The sequence below is a fragment of the Aspergillus ambiguus genome (genome assembly GCF_047715705.1).
Source record: "Aspergillus ambiguus strain CBS 117.58 unplaced genomic scaffold BDV59scaffold_32, whole genome shotgun sequence".
Lineage (NCBI taxonomy): Eukaryota > Fungi > Ascomycota > Eurotiomycetes > Eurotiales > Aspergillaceae > Aspergillus > Aspergillus ambiguus.
Window position 1 is genome coordinate 69,440 of NW_027395545.1, and position 21,510 is coordinate 90,949.

Below are 21,510 nucleotides of genomic sequence, written 5' to 3' on the forward strand. Positions count from 1 at the left end.
TTATACTCGTTATGCGGGCAGGTGTCGTGACTTCTCCGCATTTGGCAACGTTCCGCCACCGCCAACTGCCTCACGTCTTCCTCTGCTTTCGTTGGCGACTCCCTTCGTACCATGACCCTGGTGAGACACAGCTAGAGAAAGCTTGATCGATATTGTTACTCCCCACTATACCTACTGGTGATATTGCAGCCATCATGGCTGCGGAACTCACATCGACAAAGCTCAATGCGGAGAATCATCTCCTCTTGGTATCCCTCCACGACCACATCATCCGTGCCGTCTTACTGATGATATTGTCCCGATAGGACCAACCCCTTCTTCGACTGCCACATGAACTTGCACGCCGGAATTTCAAGTCAGTCCAACGCATCGTCGAGCGAGAAAAGGAATATGTCCTCCCCGCACTGAAGGAGACCGCCAATGCCTCCCTCTCCCAGACCCAAACGCCCGACCAGACCCTCGCCTCCCTAGATGCGATGATATCGCGGATGCAGGGGCTCAAGCGGAAGATGGAAAATCTGCAGCAGGAGGAGAAGAAGATCCACAGCCAGTCCCGCAAGCGCATCCAACATCTGGAATGTCTACACCAGATCCCGAGCCTGGCGGACGTCAAGTACGACCAGTGGTCGAGGATGCGGCTGGATCGGCTGATCGTCGACCAGATGCTGCGGTCCGGGTACACCCAGAGCGCGCAGGACTTGGCCCGGGAGAAGGACATCGAGGATCTGGTGGACCTCAACGTCTTCGTCCAGTGCCACCGCATCGCGGAAAGTCTACGCCGGGGCGAAACGAAGGATGCTCTGCAGTGGTGTAATGAGAATAAGGCGGCGCTCAGGAAAAGCCAGGTCTGTTGGATGACATGTAGTTCCCCGCATGTTCCTTACTGACATCGCGCAGTACAATCTGGAGTTCGAATTGCGATTACAGCAGTATATCGAAATGATCCGAGTCGGAGATCGAGAAAAGCTTGTCGAAGCGAGGGCCCACGCAAAGAAATACCTCACACCTTTTATCGAGACGCAGTCCGCCGAGATCCATCGTGCTGCGGGACTCCTCGCCTTCCCCAAGGATACTAAAGCGGAGCCTTACCGGGTGAGTTCACCAGGAGACATATATGCCGCCTCGATCCCGAATCCATGCTCATGATATGATAGTCTATGTATGCGTCCCAGCGGTGGAACCACCTCTCCGACCTCTTCGTCCGCACACATCACGAGCTCCTGTCGTTGCCGTCGTGGCCCCTGCTCCATATTGCGCTTTCCGCGGGCTTGTCCGCTCTCAAGACTCCCTCCTGCCACTCGGCCTATACATCCCCGAGCTCCAACTCCCTGTCGACGACCACCTCGGTGTGCCCAATATGCTCGACCGAGTTGAACGAACTCGCGCGCAACATGCCCTACGCCCACCACACGAAGAGCTCCGTCGAGAGCGACCCGATTGTCCTGCCGAACGGGCGGATCTATGGCCAGCAGCGCCTGCTAGAGATGAGCAAGAAAGTCGGCTGCGTGGAAGCCGGCAAGGTCAAGGACCCCACGACAGGCGAGGTGTTCGACGAGAGTGAAATGAAGAAGGTCTATATCATGTAATTACAGAGTTGGACTACATAGCCCGGCGCCAGAAATGCAACGTCCCGTCATGTCAATCGCTCTCATCACTGTCCGACGCCTGCCTCGCCCTCTTACTCTTCCCCTTCGCGCCGTTCGAGGACCGCGGCCCCTGCTCATTCCCTTTCACCTCGAACACATACATCCTCGCCTCCCTGTCCTCCCCGCGCCATCCACCCCTCCCACCGTGCTTCCCTTCAATCTCACCGATGGTCCGCGCATGCGCATACCCCTTGTAAGACGACCACGGGAACCTAAAGCTCGTAACCACCCGCAGGCCCGCATGACGCGCAAGGTCTTTGATATTCCAGAGCGTATACGGCTCTCCTTCGAACATGCTGACCAGGATCTGCCCGGGGTCCGTCCGCCGCCGAGTGCCCTCGTTCTTTTCCTCCTCCTGCGGGCTCTCACTCTCACTCCCACTGCCACCACTCCCATTCTCCTCCCACTCCCACTCATCCTCTTCCACATCATCCCCATCATCATCGCCCTCCATCCTCGCCGCCAACAACGGCACGCACGCCTTAAAAAACCCCACCAACAGCTCCTGGTTCGCGCGCACCTGCCGATTCACATCCGTCGACAACCCACCCACATGCGGGAAATTGAAACAGATGAGATCCCACGGGCCGCCACGGGGGGCTGTCCCCTCCGTCGCGCCGTCCTTCCCCCGCTCCCGCGCGCGCTTCGCCTCCAACCAAGCGGGCCGTCTCCGCCGCTCAGCCCGTCGCGGGAACCCCGTGCGGATGTCCTTCCCGGCGAGTTTGCGCGCATCGACGCCGAAGAGGACGTGCGGGCCCGTCGACGACGGCGACGGCGACTGCGACTGCGACTGCGACTGGGACTTTGTTTGCTGTTTGGCGGCGGCGGCGGCGGCAGCGTCCCGGATGGCGGTGACGTTGGGCTCGGCCTGCGGGTACTTGGCGTAGAGGGTGTCTTGGGAGTCGTAGCTGGTGGCTAGGAGGGAGCGACAGCGGTGGTGTTCGACGAGGGAGCGGGCGAAGGAGAAGTCGCCTGGTAAGCGAGCAGTAGTTAGCTAGGTAGTTTCGCCGGGTGCCCGAGACCCGAGGGTAGGTAGAAATGGAGATAGAAGGGAGAAGAATAACTTACCCTCTCCGACTAACAGGATGCGATCGTGCCGGCGGAACGGCACAATAGGCCGGCGTTGTTGCGGGGCGTTCTTCTTGCCCTGGCTCTGGTTCTTGTGCGCAGTCGGATCGGCGTTGGTCGAGAGCTTCGAGAAGGTGTGCATTTTGCGGGGTTTCTTCTGCTGGGCGGCTGCGCCTGCGGCGGCTCCGGGCCTGGCAGGGCCGTGCAGGCGAGGCTTTTTGTTTTTGGGCATGAGTCTGAAGACTGGAGGTGGATTGGGGAGAGATTGGACTGGACTGTACGGAGTACGGCTGAGGTTGTATGGGAAAGCTCTGTCCCGAGGACGGACCAATCAGGTGGCCGGGTCGACCGAATCTTTCTATCCCGATTAAAAAGCTAGAATGAAGAACCATATATGTATGTACAAAAATCAAACACCTCGAAAGCACCCTGAGCACCCTTCCGGCTTTTCTCTGCAGTCGCTACCGAACTCCGCGGGTCGGGCTGTGTCCATATCGCATCGAAAAACAAATGTCGCTCCAGTATTACCACATGATGAGATGACCGCAATGAAGAGCCGTGAAGCCAAAGAGCAACAAAACAAGAAGAGAAGGTTCGTGACTAGGGCAAGGTCGTAACGGAAAAGCAGACACTGGGTCCGGGTAGAGTACAAGCCGCCAAAAGTAGAAATACCAACCCATATCATGACCTCAGCTGCCAGAGTGGCCCATACTGGCCGGAAGTATGAGGGAGCAGCGACAGCCCCTCCCCCGATGCGCCAATGGGGATGTCAAGATGGCGCAGTATAACATACGGGGAGCGTCTTAAGACCGCAGCGAGTCGCGCATGCTCTGGCTGCTGGCACTGACGGGCGGGTTCGACGTGGGCAGAACGCCCGTCTTGGGCTTCGCATTCTGCTTGATCTTGGCAACGGCGTAGACGATTCCGCTAACGAAACCGACGACGATGGCCGAAACGCTAGGGAAGGTCACGGGGGCGTCGAAGAAGATCAGGCCGGACAGGGCGATGGGGAGCTTGTTGAGCGCGCCCACCATCGAGTAAGTGGTCGACGAGGTCACCCGAACGCACCAGGCGGAGGTGTAGGAGATGAACACGGACGACAGGCCGGAGAGGATCATGGCGAAGATGATGTTGTTGCGGTCCGCCGGGGGGAAGTTGCGGGTGATGTTGGTGGACGACCAATCCTCCATCAGACCGGTCAGAACAATGAGGACGGGAATCGACAGGAGGTTGTTGTAGAACATGGCTAGACAGGTCAGATGGATTTTCCAACCAGGGTTGAATGGCAGGGCACATACTGTCAAAGTCCTTGAAGTTGGTCAACTTGATTCTCTTGCGCATTCCCAGCACGTAGGACGAGGTGCAGAGACAGTTGATCAGCATCCAGAGGTAACCAGCATTGAGAGTGGAGACTCTGGCGGTGGTATCGCCGGACGTCTCCACAGCGTGCTTGATATCCGCCCAGGCGGCAATGATGGAACTCAGGACCATGAGGCCGAAGGAGAAGAGGGTCAGGCCGGTGACGGAGCCACCAAACCAGAGGACTTCTCCATACGCGATGAGGATGATGGTCAAGTTCTTGAAGATGGTGTACACAGGAATCGACAGGAACTGGAGGGCCTTGGATCCGGTATAGATCATTCCAATGAGGAGCAAGGTGATGGGGAACCCTAGAGTTAAAAACGCGGTGTCAGATCTCGTGGCCCGCAGGTGGAATGACTTTGGAACGTACATTTTCTCGCCTCGTCGGTACTAAAGTCCCGGTACGTAATGAGGCCACAAGACTTGCAGGTCTGGATCGCAATGATACAAACGACGGACTATAGTTGGAAGAGAAGCACGTTAGTGGGATGATCGCCACGGGGACGATGGTGGCCGCCACCATACCTGAACGCAAAGGAGGAAGAAATTGAGGTTAAAGTCCAAGCCGGACAGGACATATTTGTTCATCACAGTCATCAGAATGGACGAACCGCAGTACGCCAACACCGGCAAAATCGGATTGCTGGAGAGCGACGCGGCCGGGGGGGTTCTGGGCTGGGGAGGAGGCGCGGCGGCCTCGAAGTTCTTCCCCTGGTCCATCTTGTCCATTTCGATTGTGTAATCGTCGGTCTTCTTGTCTTCCACCATGGTGACGGTTCTCAGGGCGAGAGTTGCGACTGAGTAAGGATAGGCAGAGAGAGGGAGTGGAATGGGGCTGTGAGCGCGGGCGATAAAAAAAGAAACAGAGTCCCAGAGAGAGGGAAAGACCGGGGGGGAAAGGGGAAGAGGAATCCGACGGAGAGGGACGAAAGACGCAACGAGGGTGGGATGGGACGACCAAAGGGAGATGGAGGAAGAAGGTGAGGTAGAGGTAGAGTAGAGAGAGAAGAAGAGAAGAAGAGAAGAACGAGATCAGGAGTAAGACAAACCAACTGTTGGTAAGGAACTTTTTGTTGCCGGAAGCGGTAATCTTTCCTGGTGGAACCAGCCGTACCGCCCGTACCGAATTACCGTACGGTTACCGATGCCAGCGAGGGCAACGGCGGTATGGACAATACGCCTCACTAACTCGCCGATCAGGTACCGATTTCTATCTCCATAATCACCCCTCCCCTCTCTCCCTCTTCATACACCCTCTGCATACTCCCTCCCTCCCACCAATATGGTTCATTCTGCCCCCCCAGCCCGGGACCCCTCCCCCACCCCCGACGAAGAAGACGTCGACGCGCTGCTCGAATCGCTCGAGAACGAGGACGACTCGGCGTACCGCGCCCAACGGCTCGAACAGCTCAACGCCGAGTTCGCCGCGGCCAAAACCAACCGCACCGAAGCCACCCGGGTCGTCGAGGACGGCGGCTCGGGTGGAGCGTACCCGACGCTGAGCAGCGACCAGGCGCTGCTGGATGTGACGACGGAGACGAAGCGGTGCGTGGTGCACTTTGCGCATCCGGATTTTGCGCGGTGCGCGACGATGGACGAGCACCTGCGGCCGCTGGCGCTGGCGCACCACGACGTGCGCTTTGCGCGGGTCGACGTGCGGAACACCCCGTTCGTGGTGGAGAAGCTGAAGATCCGCGTGTTGCCATGTGTGATCGGGTTCAAGGACGGCATTGCCGTCGAGCGCGTGCTGGGATTCGAGGGGCTGGCGGCCGGCGGTCGCGACGGCACCGATGCCATCAGCACCGCGACCCTGGAGAAGAGGCTCCTGTATAAGGGGATTCTGATGCAGGCGAGGCTCAAGGAGGAGGAGGGCGACGACGCGTCCGACGTCTCGGACGCGGATGCCGATAGTGATGATGCCGGGAAGGGGAGACGGGCTCTTCGGAGGGGGAATGCACGCCTCAACCGCGGCGGCGACGATGACGATGACGACTGGGACTGAAGGGCTTGAGAGCGGGAAGGAGAGCCTCTTTTTCGGCGGCGCCACGACCTTCGTTTGTGCGCAAACTCCGCAGGTCCAATCGATGACGGCCTCAGCTGGTTCTGACTCGATCGTCGATCACTGGAACAAGAGACGGACAACGCATGGCTTAGGGGCATATCTTGTGGAGAGATCCCCATTGATACGTCCCCCACCATGATCATGATATCGCCTTGCATAGTCGACCCAACAGAGGGCTATGTCCAGCGGACACCAGACATCTCGTGACTGCCTGTAGCCAATGCAGATTTATATAGGCAAATCCGTCTACGTAATCATTACTGGGCCTTCCGTGTAATCGCCAAAAGGCATCAAAGTGCCTAGACAACGATAAAATTAATGCTGCATGATCATTGAGATAAAGTTACAGGCAATGTGGACAACAGATCACAACGGACCATCCCAGACAAAAAACTCAAGGCTTCGCACTGCATACGAAAAGGAAAACCGCAGACACCATGGAAAATAGGAGAAAGAATTTATACAAGTGGTCCAGTACACTCTTCAAACAAGTACATCGGTTCGATATCAGGACACTTCAGGGAAAGGAAAAAGGGGGGAAAGAGAAACCGTTCATCGGAGTCGCAGAAGCCATCGTAAGGACAGGACCGAGCTCTAGATAGCGACATTCTTCATCTCGCTCAAGACCTCCGTGTCCAAAGTACTCCCGGCGGGAGCCTGATTCGACTCCCGCTTTTGGGCCTTTTCCGTGTCCGATGTTTTGTGATCGTCATTCTCCCGCACAGCCTCGTTCTCCTTGCCGGAGATCTGTGGCGTCGCAACCTCCATGAGATCCTCACTCGAGGTCTCAGTGGCGTCAGCCTTGGACTGGCTTTCGGGCAGCTCCGCGTCGGCAGTGGTGTGCACCGGACTCGGGGCTTCCTCCGTCACACGAGCCAGAGGGCTGGACATTCCGAACTGCGTCTTGGGACTCTGCGTGGACCCGCGGTTGGGGAACCGATGAGGTGAGCGGCCGCGTTCTTCACTCGGCGTGGGACTTCCGTACGGCGATTCCTTGCCCGACTTGCCCGTGCTCAGGCCCAGGCCGTTGGGGGCCTTGCGGCGCGGCGGTTTGCGACCATACTTCTGATCGGTCCGCCAGCGGAGGATTTCCAGGTAGGGAGGCTCCACCCCTTGCGACTTGAACTCCAACAGCTTGAGCTCGTTCGAGTCCTCGTCCACGTGGGCCTTGCCGCTGCAGATGTCGTCGGCGAAGATGGCGAGGAAGGCGGCCCAGGAGCGCGCAATCACGTATTTGCAATCGTAGTCCCGACCGAAGATGATGACCTGGCCCCATTTCCCGGCGGGGCCGGGGGCAAGGTCCACGGCGATGCAGTTACCGCCCCAGTCCCGCGCCAGCGGGATCCAGGCCGGGTGGACGTACGCCTTTTGTACAGCGCCGGGGGGCTGCGAGTCTTGCCGCTCCAGCAGGTCTTGTCTCCACAGCGGATTGGAGCCCTGGGGAGGGGGTGCGGCGGATGAGGAGCTTGCGGCGGTCTTGGGCGGCAGTGGGGGGTTGAGCATTCCGGGGGCGCTGAAGAATTCGTCGTTGACCGTCCGCCAGTTCTTCCATTCCTGCACGATCTCCTCGCAGTCGAGGATCATACAGCCGAAAAAGAGACCCGTCGGTAGACCGGGACGTTCTTGGCCGTCGTGGCCCATGAGAGATTCCCGCACTTCCAAGGGGAGGCTGCAGTCGAGCTCATGCTCCAGTTCGTTGATATCGTTCTGCGTGCAGCCCTCGCAGAGGTTATCGTACAGTTCTTCGTAATTATCCTCCAGCCACCGCTCGATTTTCCTCCAGGAATGGGAGACCGGCGGAGGGGGTGGGGCGCCATCATGGAAACTCTGCATCTGAATTTCGGGGGCGCCATCGGCGCCAGGATCGGTGGACCGCCGCTTCTGGGACGAGTACGATCGCATTCCGGGGGAGTAAGGGCGATTGGGGGAGCCAACGCCGGTGGGAGAACCGGTCCAGCCGTTGGAATTCGAACTCGTCGACCCTTTGGGGGGATCATCTTCGTAGGATTCGGACAGGTCCGGACGGGATTCAATGGCGCTGGTGGCGATGGAGGTGAGAGGCTCATGACGGCTTTGACTGAGAGGCACATGTTTACCCGTTCGATAGGGCGAGTCGTGGGAGGCATGGCGATCATAGGAGGTCATGGTATGCCAGAAAGAGCGCCACGCGGAACTGAAGCTGTTGGGAGTTAGGATGGTCGGGGTGGAATGGAGGGGGAAGGAAGAACATACGGGTTGGCCATGGTGATAAGAGACCACGCAGCGCGATATAGAAGCACAAAGAGAGAGGTAGAGATGTGATAGGAACCTCGGGGAGGGTTAAGTGGGCGGACGGCAGGGCATTGGAATCCTCGACGGGTCGCCGAGCACGGAAGACGCCAAAGAGTTCGGAGAGGGTCGTCGGAGTGATGGAGGGGGAAGAGAAGAAGATGGAGGAAGAAGTAGGAAGGAAGGGAGGGAGGAGAACGGGGATTGCAAGGGGAGACCAAGTGGGTTTAGCTGGAGGGAAAGAGAGAGAGAGAGAGGGAGGAAGGAAAAAGATAGGGGAAGGGAAATTAATATAGAGGGGAAAAGCACAGGAAAAGAGTGACGCGAAAGATGGAATGGGAGACGTTGAGAGGACTCGGACGGAGAATGAGCTGAGGTTGAAGAAGACGAGGGAAAACGGACGAGAGAGCAAGAAGGATGAAGATCGATTTCTTTCTTCGTCTTGATTTTTTACTGCGTACAATGGAGGATTCCAAGTTATTGGCAGGGTGGTCGCCCCTGGATGGGTATGTAATGGTATTACTGGCGGTACTGGTACCTACCGGTGGGCGCTGATGGGGGGTGTAGATGAGGTACAGGTACATCCAACATTGAATATCTACGTACTCCGTAGGTCGGTAGATACGTAGGTGCGCCTGATAACTTAGCTATCTCCCTAGGGAAGTACCTATAGGTAGGTACCTACATATCTATGAAGTCCCAGGTAAACTATCCCAACAAATAACCGGATCTGATGCATTCCTCGCCTTCCGCGATCAGCCATAGTCTCCTCCGCTGTCCCTCATCTTCCCAATGCGGCGTTCCCCAGCACCTCCCATTTCTCCTATCCCTGGGACTATTCTTAGTATCCTCTCCGATCCCCCGTCACTCATCGACAACTGAAGTGTCCTGGTGGTTTCGGACTAAACGCCACCGGTGGACCTCCAAGATTGAGGTTATTTCACCGGTGGCGTCCTCGTTAATAACCATCGACAGCCTAGAGGGCGCCCACCCAAGGCGCGTATTTTGCAGTACAAGTGGGGCGTCCACCGGCCACTCGCCGTTAATCTCGGCTTCTACTGAGGTTCTGGACTGCTGGATCAGGCACTAACGCCAACCGACGGGATCCATCCCACTTCCAGGTTGGTATCGATACTGGTACTGGGAAAGCTTACCTCGGATTCATCTTTCCCAACCTTACGCTAGGTACCTACGCAGGGCGCTGGCTCATACAAAAAGCACTTCAATGTACAGAGGTCAATAACGAGTGTTAGCTAAGCAATATGAACACACCAGCCCCATTCACCGTCTGCACCCTGAAAAACCCAAACCCCACGTGACCAACCCGAGGAAAAATATGTAGGCATATCGAGGGAACAAAAGGAAATGTACAGGCAGAGGAGATGTCCAGCTGGTGCATTCGTGGACAACAAAACCACACAAAACAAACCACAGAAAACGAAAGAAGAAGGTCAGAATCACGACAAAACCATGCAACCACTCGCCGTCAACGACGTAGTGCCACCGTCCCGGTCCCAGTCATCAAGAGATTACCCAAACCAACACGCTCCGTGACCGCACGGAAACACAACCAGACTCCAGGGTAAATGCAAACCGACGGCATAGACGCATCCCGCCCAAGGACAGTTAGACCCGTCGACCAGGACAGGATAAACACCGTTCCCAACATGAACCGTGGGGGCAACACCGACGAAACAGAGCAGACGAGTCATGCGATATAACAATTCAATCAACGAAAGACAAGCAATAAGATTCCGCATGCTAGGGACCCAGGCCTGCAATAGACCGGGAAAACGAATGTCGAGGGACCTGTGGAAGCTCCGGACAACCATCAGGCGACAGAATAGTGAACACAATAATAGCACGGGTGTGTCACCGAGAACAGGTAGAAAGGCGAGCGGAAACGGATTCGATATTATGTAAGTTGAATTAAAGCAGATCAGGCATACGAGCTCTGAATGCTACTTGACGGAAATCCCGGATTCACGTCAAGCTTCAAGATTCTTCGTAAATCATCCTCCATCTTCTTAGTATCAACTCCCTGAGCAGATGGGCTTCCTGTCACATTTCGAGTTGGAGGTGATGGGTGGCGAGCTGGCGAACGCATGGGTTGATATGCGCCATTGTTCGCATACTTCGCCTGGTCATGCCTCTGCTGGTTCGAGGGGAGCGGATTAGGGTAAATCGAAGACAGCACGTCCTTCCTTAGAGGCGAGTTATAAGGCGACGGTGCTTTCTGGTGCTCGAATGGCGCGCGGTGGGATGTTGGAGGCGGTGGCCCACTCGGTGCCCTCAACGGAGTTGCAAAATGAGGTACACTGGGGCTGCCGCTCGACCGATTGTCGTACGTAAAAGTTTGAGGTTCGTTGGAAGTGGATGCCGATGAAGGTCTTTGAGGCCGCGGGTTTAGCAGTAAGCTCTTCAAAGCTTCCGTCTTGACCCGTCTTTGATTATCGTCAAGTTCCGCGGCCTGCGGGGATGGAGAGTTGGAAGATCGCAATGCGTTCATACGATCCTTATATGAGGGTGCGAAAGACGGTCCAATCTGCGCGCTGCGAGCGTCAGGGGCCTCCATTTCAAAAGGGAACATGCCGTTGGAAGGACCAAGATTCTTGCGCTGGGGCAGAGTCTTAGAATCCGTCTGGGGAGAGCGAGTTCGGGGATGCGGTTCAGGGCTTCGCTGAGGCTGTGAATTCCTCGCCTCGACAGCAGCCTTGAAAAGGAAATCGAGTGGAGTCGGCTCGGGTTCCTCAGATTCGTACTGAGGACGTTGTCTCGGCTTCGACGGTGTGGTTTCGAGATCAGCGTCGCCGTCAAAGTTATCACTCTCAGACTCGAGAACCGGCGCGATGTCGGAATCAGGCATCGACTTGGAGAAAAAGCTCGGGATCGGAAGGGCGGAAGGCGCCGGAGAAGCGTGGAAGGTCGGCCCGGCGTAATGAGGGCTGTTCATTTGGGGGATGGCCGCATTATTTGGGTTCGATGACGTGTGGCGATGACCGTTGCGTTGCGCAGGGGAAGGTTTCGGGGCATCACGTGGCTTTTTATTGGAGCGAGGGCCCTTCTTTTTGGCAGTATTCGCCGTGTTCGAAGAATCTGTAGCTGTTCCACCCGGACTCGGGTTTCTTGGCGGTGATGATGGAGGTGTTGTCAACAAAGCAACCTTCTGTGTGGAGGGAGTTGTGTTTCTTTTCTGGTGGCGACGGTTGTTGCGCGGTTGCTTTGGCGTCGGAGGAGCAGGTTGACTGGTCGGCATTGCGACAGGTTGGCTTGATAAATAGGCAGCCTTGAAGAACCGAAGAAAGCGAAAGGAAAGGAGAAGAAAAGGAAGAAAGGAACGCCGGAAGGGGGTCGAAGAATAACCACAGTAAAGATGTGTGGGCGCAAAAGGGAACTGTAGTAGCAAGATAATGGTTCAAGTACTGTCCAGCAGACCCCACTGAAATTGTAACGCTGACAGTAAAGCAAGGAGAGGATGTGGTCAGAATGATCTAGGATCAAATGATAACATCCGGGTCAAAACGGAAGAGGTTCGTCTATGATAGGAAGCGGTCAAGAAAAGGTCGGGCAGATAGGAAACCAGAACTCCGAGGCATGCTCACGTCTAGATAGGGGAGCGGAGAGAGAAGATGATAGAAGGGATAGCGAGGGGCATTGTTGAAGACATGGAGAGATAGAGGGAGGTGAGGGAGAGAGATTAGGTAGAGGGAGCCGTGAGGTTGAAAGGAAGGCTGGGGCGGGGATCGGCGATGACTAAGGCGGTTCCGCAGTTGGGCTGACTCGCCCTCTCGTTCCGCCACTTCGTGCAAACCAAGCAAATGTTGGCTCATTGAACCTTGGCGACAGCTCTTCCAACCGAAGCGTCTCCCCTCTTACTCACTACCGCCTTTCCAGGTCTCCGGTGTCCTTCCCTTCCTCAGCAGCTCCGTGCTCCTCTTCCGAAGACTACCAGACGGTCTGACGAGCAACGCCCTGGGACCTCCAGCAATCGGGAACAAAGCGAACGGCAAACGGAAGCTCCCAAAGAACCATGGCCGACGTTGAAATGAAAGAAGCCGCCGCCGCATCCTCTTCCAAGGCTAAGGGGACCAAGAGCTCCGAGGGTGCCAGCGATGGCAAGAAGAAGTTTGAAGTGAAGAAGGTAGTTACATGATATATCACGATAGAAGGCGGCTCTCCCCGAGCTAACGAGGCTATTCTAGTGGAACGCTGTAGCTCTCTGGGCCTGGGATATCGTCGTCGATAACTGTGCAATCTGCCGCAACCATATCATGGATCTCTGTATGCCGACCACAGCCAGCGGAGACCCTCCGAAACTAACATTAGGTCTTCCAGGCATCGAATGTCAAGCGAATCAAGGCTCATCTACAACTGAGGAGTGTACGGTGGCTTGGGGAATCTGCAACGTGAGTGAACCCTCTTCCATGACACGCTTCCCCGGGCCCGGGGCTAACCGATTGGTGTCAATCCTGAGCAGCACGCATTCCATTTCCACTGCATATCTCGCTGGCTCAAAACCCGCCAAGTCTGTCCGCTTGATAACAGAGACTGGGAGTTCCAGAAGTATGGTCGGTAAACTATTATGCGGCTCTTTGGCGGTTGATGTCGATCTTACGGGAAGGTCGTTCATTTGAGCGACCTTCTTGCGGTTTCAGAGGCCTGCAGGGTCCGGTCACGATGGCGTTCACGGGTTCTTTTGTTTGCTTTCCTTGTATTGTTCACCCCGTCATAGACTACAACGTTCTTGGCGCACATGCATACTTAATTGTGTAGAACAACGGTGGATGTACTGCGTAGATTCCAGCCCCCTGAAGTACCCACACCCCCAAGGAACAGATTCGTAGTGGTTTCATGTCACCTTGACCCCGTCTACCACGACCCCGGCGCCGCCAGTGCTCCCCGGTCCCGGGACGAGCCACTTCTCGGGGTTTTTATTGTACATCGGCCATGGAGGAATGACAACAAGCCCAGTTATTAACGTGCCACCGAGGCCAGTCCAGAGAGTAAGGTGAATGTCTTGGTAGATATAGCCGACGAAGAAAGCGACGACCTGCCGATAGACGACGTGAGCGATCCGAGCGAACGTACAGGAAAGAGAATCACTTACACCTGATATAATCAAAAGCGCCGTGGAAAGTATTTCGGTAATGCGCTGGCCATGGAAGTCCTATGAAGGTCAATATTATTCCATGTGATCTGGATAGTGGAAGGTATAGGTGGCTGGATGATGAGCGACGGAGAGGGAGAGACTCACGATCTGGCCTTCGAATGCATCCTGGATGGGTGCGAGAATGTCATCCATGATTGATAGTTGCAGGAGAAATTGTACGTGATGTCGAAATTTGACGATGGGGATGGATGTCGCCCTTGTTGGAAGAGTGAGTGATGTTGATCGCTGGCGGAACAGACCAACTTTCCTGACCGCCTAAACAGTGGACCGTTATGTCATTGTTCCGGGGTACGGGCAAAACTACAGAGCATGTGGATTTTTTTCAGAGAATATCAACACATATCGTACACGTTTTATCCTATAAATCGCATTGGACAATCTTCATAGGTGGGCTTACATATCAGGTTTGATGACACGATAGGAGGAACGTAAAGAGATTCGTCAATTTTATACTAGGTAGTATGCTAACCATTATCCAGTTCTTCCCAGAAGTCTAGATTGGTACCGTACCCAAAACTCATTACTAGAAGTGTATGCAGTCGGTCCCACCACTTCTCCTTGATTTATCTCCCTCCAATCTACGGAAGAAATGGAAGCTGAATCAAAGCTTAGAGGTATTCAACAGTCGAGCCTTCTTGGGCCGGCTCAAGCAACTTCCACTGACACGAGATGCCGTTAGTAGCAAACCGGGAAATTATGCGGTCTGCAATCTCAGTGAACCGATCTGTAGCCAAAGCCAAAATGGTTGGCCCAGCGCCGGACAGGCAAATTCCCAGCAGACCTGGTTGGGTGCTAGGGTTCATGGACTGAAGAATCTCTGTCAAACCCGGGATCAGGGTTTTCCGATATGGCTGATGAATCTTGTCCTGCATGGCCAGATAGATCATATCCGGGTCAGGCGGAGAGGTGCCCAAGGCTGCAGGAAGCAAAGCCGCGCGTTGCAGGTTGAAAACCTGCAGACAGTTACGTCAGTTCCCAGCGTCGCACATAGGATGCAGAGATGGGGCGGCTTACGATGTCTGCCCTCGTGTATGAAGTAGGTAGGACATTTCGCGCGTTGGCGGTGGGCACTTCAAAGTCTGGGATGATCGCAATGGCCTTGATCTCCTTGGCCCACGGAAATTTCCGATAGTGGCCAATTCCCAGAGGCGGCTCCGGCGGTTGCTTACCGGTATCGATGCCACCTGCCGGAGCGGGGAGGACCTCGCTCAGAGGGATCTCTATGCGGGCAACATCTTCCGGCTTAAGCTCGTTCAAGTAGGTGCCAACGAAACCACCGAAGAGGGTGGCAGCGACATTGTCGGGGTGTCGCTCTGGAAGAGTCAGATGAGGGATCATTGGACGAGAGTCATAGCAATCAGTCACGAAAAAAAGGGGAAGGCAACGGCACTCACCGATCATTAGGCAGTAATCAAGTAACCGATCTTTGCTCAAGCCGAGTCGGCCGACTTCATTTGCTAGCATCACACCGGCGACTACAGCGGTGCCAGAGGAACCCAGACCCCGACCCAGAGGGATAGGGTTCACGACATGCACGCGAGTTTCCACGGGAAAAGCGCGTTGATCATGACAGCGAAGTACATATAGGGCTACACGAGTGATCAGATTCACCTCGGGATCCAAACTGATCTCTTCGGTGTTGGAGCTTTTGTCCTCATACGTAATGATGCAGTTTAGCGGGTGCTGCGAGGACGACTTGGAGGAGTCGACTGTGACATGGATTTCGAGGTGGAGGGACAAGGCCAGGCCGATGACATCAAAGCCAGGGCCGATATTGGCGGAGGAACAAGGAGTCCTGATAACAAAGGAGGAGGTCATGGCTCGTGGTGGTTGGAGACAGGGTCCAAAGTTGGAGCCACGGGATTGAGGAGAATGGAGTCAATTGGAGGGGGACCAATTGCGGGGAGCGATCGGGGGGTAGGTAGAAGGGAGAATGGAATGTTTCTTGCTGTTGATGTTCTGGTTGAGGTGTTGAGTCACCTCTCTCGGTCTATATTGCCCGCATTGATACCAAAAAAAAATTGCCTGTTGCGGGCCGACGTCGGGGTCATTAGGTAATCGTCCTCTATCAACCTGATCAACCTCTTCTGTCCGTACTGCGTATACTGCGTACACGATCCTCATGAACAGAAGACGCCTCTAGATCGATCTCTATTCTTTTCATACTCAGAACCCATAATCACGTCTCACACCGGATAGGTTTGGGCACAACTCGGCGAATAATCCAACTCTAAAAAAAGGTTTCCCATGCGCCAGAGCTAAATCCTCCACCCGCATCATGCGATGTCTCTTGGGCCTCGTGTCTCCCGGTCGAAGGAGGAGTTGAGGGATTTCTCCCCTATCGTCGTGGACCGACATCCGCGAGGCTTTAATATCCACCGTAACAAATCCCATCATTAATAATGTACCCGTGGTGATGGGACGGGCGTTACCGAAACCAGCGATCGATGATGGATTTGACTCCATATCGGTCTGTACCCACCAAGGACGATACACCGGACGGGCATGGGGACTCTTGATCGGTCTTGAGGTATTATTGTCACCGGGGGAATCGAGACTCTCTAGACTGTAATTGAATCATTGTTCCGGAGGTTTGGCGCTAATTTAGCTTTTCCTCATACCATCTGGTCCTCGTTTGAAGTTTTTCCCTCAAGCGGAAATCCCAGACCGGGCCCCTCTTTTTTTTTTTTTTACCCTTCCCTCTCTTAAAACTCTCCCAGTTTCTTCTTCCTCTCTCCCCCTTCTCTCTTCCTCTATATCCAACTCACCTCCACAGGTGAACCAACTTGGTTATTTTCTTCTTCTTTTTTACTTCTCTGTCTCTTCTTGGCTTATTGCCATTCAGTTTATTCGCCTTCCTCCCTGACAGAAAGAAAGTCCACCGCTGTGTATGCGCGCATTCATTGACTTTCTCTCTATCACCTCGGCATTTGCATCATCCTGCAACCTTGTCAGAGATTGATCTTCAGCGTCACTGAGACCTTCGCCACTTACCTTTCAACACATCATCCCAGACATACAGATACCCATCGTCCTCTTCTTTCTCGCCTACTTCAGGTGTGGGTTGGACAATTGACCTCGTCCAACTCTCCGGAATTCCCACGTTTCCGGGCCCGATCCGATCGTCGATCCTACATCTCCCCCCGAAATTCTTCAAGGCAGATTGCAGGGACTTCGCTAAAGAGGCCCTTCCCTGCAATTTTCCATCCGCTTAATCCTGGAGCGACAGCGCTTCTCTTCTCACCACTCAGTCAAGTTGGCGGGCCTTCGCTACAGCCAGTCCTCTTTCCTCCACCCTCTTCTGGGCCCCAAGTTCCGGGTCTTCTGCGGGGGCGACACCAGACCCCCTTAACGGGACTTCCTTTCCCCCCAGCGATATCAAAGCTGGCACACGGACGCGCGTCGGTTATGCCAGGCCCTTGCGAGGGGTCTGGCTGATGGATGGAGGAGCAATCACCCCCGGGACTTGTTCACTCGTCGTCGTCGTCGTCTCCTCAAGGAGAAGGACGCTCAAAGCTTTGATTTGCCGTGCTCGCACATTGCCAGCAATCCAGAAGATACAACGCTCACTTCGAGATTTGATTCGCCAATACGTTTCGACACCATGTCTGAGTCTCCCAGGTCTGAAAAGGAGCTGTGCCTCACCCGATTCAGCACGCCGGTCCCCGAACTGGATGACCACCGCTTTCAATTAGATGCGCCCCGCATTGAAGCCACTCCGGATATGTCCCTTAATCGACAGCATACCGCCCCGCAGGGCTTTTCGACGGAAACGCCCCAGCGATCCGATTTACTGCAGGTCCAGAATGCCCTTCGGGAGGCCGGTTCGTTCTCCCGAGATTTCGAGCAAGCTGTCGTGGATGATGATCATTCGGTCGATGAGCCAAACGGTCTGGGACGTCGGGTCTCGGTGGACCCCACGGGCAATGTTCGTCATGTCCGGACCTTCAGCCGTAACCACCAAGATATCGGCACCGTTTCGAGGAAGTCGTCTGTTTCGGCACGCTCAACTTCCCCTCCGAACTCGGTCGAAGCCTTTGCCGACCCGCGTCGTCGGGAGCGTGCAAACACTTTAGAGAGCCATGGCGCCCCCGACTTGGAGGCCATCCTTCAGCGTACCGTGTCCGGGGGCACGCATGCCCGCCGCCCGACCTTCAGCAATGCGAGCATCATCAGGCCACAGCCCGGCGACATCCAGCTGGACTCCACCGACGACGTGTGCGTCCCAACCTTCGAGCAGCCGGGCAGAATCCCCGTGATTGACTATGAGGAATTGGAGGAATTCGTGGCCTTGAATCAGAAGACAAAACCCGCCGCCTGGCGCAAACATAGCCTGAGCTCTCAGGGTCGCAAGTCGCGTGTGTTCTATGATCTTCGTCCGGGTGCGCAGAAGTCGGAGGACGTGGACGGGCAGCAGCCGTCCAGCGAGGAGTTTTCCTCGGGCGACTTTCTTGACGCGAAAGTCCACGAGAAAGTTCAGAATGACAAGGAATTATTGGACAATCTAAAGAACGAAAATGAGCCCACTCGCTTTGGTTTCTTCTCGTCGGAATCCCAGAGCACGGTGCATGCTGCCGATTTGGGAGATCTAGTCCTACCGGGGGACACCTTCCGGGACCTGTTTCAGCTGGGACCCGACGGAGGTGTGTGGTGGCTGGATGTTTTGAATCCCACCGAGGATGAAGTCGGCGCACTGTCGCGCGCCTTTTCAATCCATCCTCTGACGACGGAAGATATCCTGACTCAAGAAGCCCGCGAGAAAGTGGAGTTGTTCAAGCAGTACTATTTTGTCTGTTTCCGGACCTTTTACCAAATGGACAAGAGCAGCGAGCAGTTCATGGAGCCTGTGAATTTCTATATGGTGGTTTTCCGGGATGGTGTCCTGTCGTTTTCGTTCACTGACAACCCCCACGCTGCCAACGTCCGCAGACGGATTGGAAAGCTTCGTGACTATGTATCTTTGAGCAGCGATTGGATCTGTTACGCCATGATGTAAGTCCATATCTTTGTCAAGTTGGTGGGGAATCGTGCTAATCCTATACAGTGACGATATTGTCGACAGTTTCGGCCCTGTCATCCGGGAGATTGAAGTCGAATCGGAGGCCATTGAGGACCTGGTCTTCATCGCGCGTATGGATGATTTTGAGTCTTTCCTACCACGCATCGGCGGCCTGCGGAAAAAGGTAATGAGCTTGATGCGCCTCCTGGGCGGCAAGGCCGATGTCATCCGAGGCTTCTCCAAGCGGTGTAATGAACAGTACTCTGTGACACCGCGAGGTGATATCGGTCTCTATCTTGGTGATATCCAAGACCACGTGGTGACAATGATGTCGAATTTGGCGCATTTTGAGAAGATGCTGAGCCGCTCGCACACCAACTACCTAGCTCAGCTGAACGTGACCAACCTTGTCCTGGGAAACCATGTGAACAAGGTGCTGAGCAAGGTGACGCTCATTGCGACCATGTTGGTTCCCATGAACCTGATCTGTGGGTTATTTGGGATGAATGTTCCTGTGCCGGGCGAAAATTCGGAGGGCCTTGGCTGGTGGTTTGGCATTCTTGGGGTTATTGCTGCCGTGATCATTCTCAGCGGGGTTGCGGCTCGTTTCTATAAGCTTGTATGAATGGGACAGTATGCATCGTATATATAGCTTGATAGTTCAATGTTAGCCATCGTTTGTCTATCGGCAGTACATCCGCGTAGTAAGGCATCAGTGATTCCCGTCAGCCACGTGGCGCAGTCCACTTCGGCAGAAACTCACCGCCGCAGACGAACGCTGTTGATCCTCCGCTTCGATGGACGTTGTTGGTCTGACGCCAACACCGTCAGCTTCGTCGTGAATGACTCTCCCCCTTTTCTATCTCCTGGACCTTCTTCCCTCACGACCCGGCAGGACTCCGCCGTGAGAGGAAGTGCATTGCGTCCGTCTATGGTGACCCTTGTACCCATGGGCCGTGTCTGAAGTTAACCTAAAGCTTCCTCCATGCGGCCAAAAACCCCGAGTCTGCAGGGCCCTTTTGGTGCTACTGTCAGCGCCCTCGTCTTCTACTATGTGATCGCCTTTGCCTTGAGTGCCCACGTCGTCCACGCCACTGACCACCCGGCCTCCCCGGCGGAAACCCCAGGCAGCCTGTTCCTCGCCGCGGACGACTCCCCGCTGTCCTTCGCTTCGTACAACGGACTAGTCATCGACGACCTCGTGGATGACGCGGGAGAGACGCGCGGGCTGGATCTCGTTCGCCGGGCTCCCAATGGGATCCCCTCGCTCGGGAACAACCAGTACAAGGACGGCGGCGTCGAGCGAGGCGTCACGCAGTGGTGGTACTTCCCGAAGGACGGGACCAACCGCACGTCCGACTCCGATGGTCAAGACAACAATCGAAACTCTACGCGGTCGAACCTGGTCTATCTCTCGCTAACGGCCTGCTCCAAGCCCACCCCCAAAGATTCCGGTAAGCAACCGCCGCAGTTGCAGATGTACGTCTCGAAGTCGGCGAGCCTCCAGAAGCCCGGTCCCGGGGCGGACAGTAAGCAGCAGGAGGTCTACACCGCCGTGGAGGGCTACGCGAACACCACGATCGCCGCGGACGGCGATGTGTACGTCGGCGTGTGGGCGCCCAACAGTACGGAATACTCCGGGTCCTACACGTATCAGATTGCGGCGTCGACGGATGCGCTGTTCCATATGGTAGTGAACGTACCGTTTCTCTTTTTCGTCGACTCGGACACGCATAACGCGCTGTTCACGACACAGAACCTGACGACCGATATGTTCGGCCTCGACACCCCCAGCCAGCTGATGAACATGACCCCCCCGTACACGATGTTCGCCAACAACGTCGACGACAGCTCCATCGACGGGCTGCGGCGGTCGTACTGTGCGCTCAACACGCTGGCGCAGATCGGCAAGGGCGATCAGAACATCAAAACGAGCATGACGAACCGAGGCCTGGGCAGTAAGCCGAAGCAGCAGTTCTACCTCACCGGACTCAACAAAACGTCCACCTACACCGCCATCCTCGCCAAGGACGGCAACAGCACCGACTCGGGAAACGGGATCGTCGGCGGCGGCGGGGAGGTCTATCTCCCGCGGACATTCAACACCAAGACAGGTAAGGAAGGCCCAGGGCTATGTGCACCAGATCCATAGATCAAAGCTGACCCAACGCCAGAGGACAACTGCGCCGTGGTGTACGACCTCCCGTTCTGCTCCGAAGTGGCCTACGCGGTGCCGTTCAACCCGAACAAGAACCTCGACGACATCCGCCAGCTCTACGACGACAACGCCGCAAAGCTGTATAAGAACTTCACCTACTCGCTCGACCAGGTGCAATGCAACGCCACGAAGGAGACGCGCTTCTCGCTCGCGACCACGTGCCAGGACTGCTCCGAAGCCTACAAGCAGTGGCTCTGCGCGGTGACCATCCCGCGCTGCGCCGACTTCTCCAACCCGGCCACCTTCCTGCACCCGCGCAACGTCAACCAGTCCTTCCACAACAACACCTCCCCAGCCATCACCAACGCCACCCAGCTCAACCACCCGGCCTACACGCAGTCCCGCAACCCGCTCATCGACCGCGAGATCCGCCCCGGCCCGTACAAGGAGATCCTCCCCTGCCGGGACGTCTGCTACACGCTCGTCCAGAGCTGTCCGTCCGTGCTGGGCTTCCAGTGCCCCACCGACAAGTGGCTCGACCTGTCGTATGGGAAACGCCCGAAAGACGGCAACATCACCTGCAGTTACCCGGGCGCCGCGTATTTCCTCAGTGCCGGCCGCCGCCTGTCCGAGGCGGTGCTATCCGTCCTTCTCGTGGCCGGGCTGTCGACCCTGTGGGTGACGACTTGATCGCCCTTCTGTCATCTACCTTGTATTTCGATGTTAGCTTGTACATAGATACCCTACCCATACTGGATTATATAGCGGCCTTGTCAT

The 21,510-nt window shown here is 55.7% G+C and overlaps 10 protein-coding genes across 10 annotated transcripts; 4 read left to right on the forward strand and 6 right to left on the reverse strand.

Moving 5' to 3' along the window:
* Nucleotides 1-55: 55 nt before the first annotated feature.
* Nucleotides 56-1,611, forward strand: BDV59DRAFT_184439 (FYV10 family protein). The gene is made up of 4 exons (XM_073690685.1): nucleotides 56-248; nucleotides 306-845; nucleotides 898-1,092; nucleotides 1,155-1,611. Exons 1-4 carry the CDS (start codon nucleotides 195-197, stop codon nucleotides 1,584-1,586), a joined length of 1,221 nt encoding a protein of 406 aa, XP_073545173.1. The 5' UTR covers nucleotides 56-194; the 3' UTR covers nucleotides 1,587-1,611.
* Nucleotides 1,612-2,377, reverse strand: BDV59DRAFT_184443 (25S rRNA (uracil2634-N3)-methyltransferase). Its single transcript, XM_073690686.1, has one exon. It carries the CDS (start codon nucleotides 2,098-2,100, stop codon nucleotides 1,639-1,641), a length of 462 nt encoding a protein of 153 aa, XP_073545174.1. The 5' UTR covers nucleotides 2,101-2,377; the 3' UTR covers nucleotides 1,612-1,638.
* A 632-nt stretch (nucleotides 2,378-3,009) lies between these two features.
* On the reverse strand, nucleotides 3,010-5,103 carry gmtA (GDP-mannose transporter). The gene is made up of 4 exons (XM_073697363.1): nucleotides 4,602-5,103; nucleotides 4,447-4,534; nucleotides 4,013-4,384; nucleotides 3,010-3,960 (listed from the first exon to the last, which is right to left on the reverse strand). The coding sequence occupies exons 1-4, from the start codon at nucleotides 4,842-4,844 to the stop codon at nucleotides 3,518-3,520; spliced, it is 1,146 nt and encodes a 381-aa protein (XP_073545175.1). The 5' UTR covers nucleotides 4,845-5,103; the 3' UTR covers nucleotides 3,010-3,517.
* A 255-nt stretch (nucleotides 5,104-5,358) lies between these two features.
* BDV59DRAFT_204372 (thioredoxin domain-containing protein) lies at nucleotides 5,359-6,078 on the forward strand (the record flags this gene model as incomplete). Its single annotated transcript, XM_073694452.1, has 1 exon — nucleotides 5,359-6,078. The coding sequence occupies one exon, from the start codon at nucleotides 5,359-5,361 to the stop codon at nucleotides 6,076-6,078; it is 720 nt and encodes a 239-aa protein (XP_073545176.1).
* Nucleotides 6,079-6,514: 436 nt separating this feature from the next.
* BDV59DRAFT_93495 (SMI1/KNR4 family protein) lies at nucleotides 6,515-8,537 on the reverse strand. The gene is made up of 2 exons (XM_073697362.1): nucleotides 8,371-8,537; nucleotides 6,515-8,317 (listed from the first exon to the last, which is right to left on the reverse strand). The coding sequence occupies exons 1-2, from the start codon at nucleotides 8,379-8,381 to the stop codon at nucleotides 6,733-6,735; spliced, it is 1,596 nt and encodes a 531-aa protein (XP_073545177.1). The 5' UTR covers nucleotides 8,382-8,537; the 3' UTR covers nucleotides 6,515-6,732.
* A 1,086-nt stretch (nucleotides 8,538-9,623) lies between these two features.
* BDV59DRAFT_184451 (uncharacterized protein) lies at nucleotides 9,624-12,113 on the reverse strand. Its single transcript, XM_073690687.1, has 2 exons — nucleotides 12,009-12,113; nucleotides 9,624-11,942 (listed from the first exon to the last, which is right to left on the reverse strand). Exon 2 carries the CDS (start codon nucleotides 11,660-11,662, stop codon nucleotides 10,346-10,348), a length of 1,317 nt encoding a protein of 438 aa, XP_073545178.1. The 5' UTR covers nucleotides 11,663-11,942; nucleotides 12,009-12,113; the 3' UTR covers nucleotides 9,624-10,345.
* A 323-nt stretch (nucleotides 12,114-12,436) lies between these two features.
* On the forward strand, nucleotides 12,437-12,982 carry BDV59DRAFT_194972 (SCF ubiquitin ligase complex subunit HRT1; the record flags this gene model as incomplete). The annotated part of the gene is made up of 4 exons (XM_073692477.1): nucleotides 12,437-12,547; nucleotides 12,609-12,687; nucleotides 12,742-12,812; nucleotides 12,884-12,982. 4 exons carry the CDS (start codon nucleotides 12,437-12,439, stop codon nucleotides 12,980-12,982), a joined length of 360 nt encoding a protein of 119 aa, XP_073545179.1.
* A 273-nt stretch (nucleotides 12,983-13,255) lies between these two features.
* BDV59DRAFT_204376 (signal peptidase complex subunit 1) lies at nucleotides 13,256-13,708 on the reverse strand (the record flags this gene model as incomplete). The annotated part of the gene is made up of 3 exons (XM_073694453.1): nucleotides 13,256-13,456; nucleotides 13,514-13,573; nucleotides 13,661-13,708. The coding sequence occupies 3 exons, from the start codon at nucleotides 13,706-13,708 to the stop codon at nucleotides 13,256-13,258; spliced, it is 309 nt and encodes a 102-aa protein (XP_073545180.1).
* Nucleotides 13,709-13,999: 291 nt separating this feature from the next.
* BDV59DRAFT_184453 (homoserine kinase) lies at nucleotides 14,000-15,884 on the reverse strand. The gene is made up of 3 exons (XM_073690688.1): nucleotides 14,971-15,884; nucleotides 14,591-14,889; nucleotides 14,000-14,529 (listed from the first exon to the last, which is right to left on the reverse strand). The coding sequence occupies exons 1-3, from the start codon at nucleotides 15,392-15,394 to the stop codon at nucleotides 14,185-14,187; spliced, it is 1,068 nt and encodes a 355-aa protein (XP_073545181.1). The 5' UTR covers nucleotides 15,395-15,884; the 3' UTR covers nucleotides 14,000-14,184.
* A 1,296-nt stretch (nucleotides 15,885-17,180) lies between these two features.
* BDV59DRAFT_194974 (magnesium transporter CorA family protein) lies at nucleotides 17,181-21,498 on the forward strand (the record flags this gene model as incomplete). Its single annotated transcript, XM_073692478.1, has 6 exons — nucleotides 17,181-18,568; nucleotides 18,621-19,194; nucleotides 19,318-19,489; nucleotides 19,553-20,689; nucleotides 20,750-21,369; nucleotides 21,472-21,498. The coding sequence occupies 6 exons, from the start codon at nucleotides 17,181-17,183 to the stop codon at nucleotides 21,496-21,498; spliced, it is 3,918 nt and encodes a 1,305-aa protein (XP_073545182.1).
* Nucleotides 21,499-21,510: the final 12 nt, after the last annotated feature.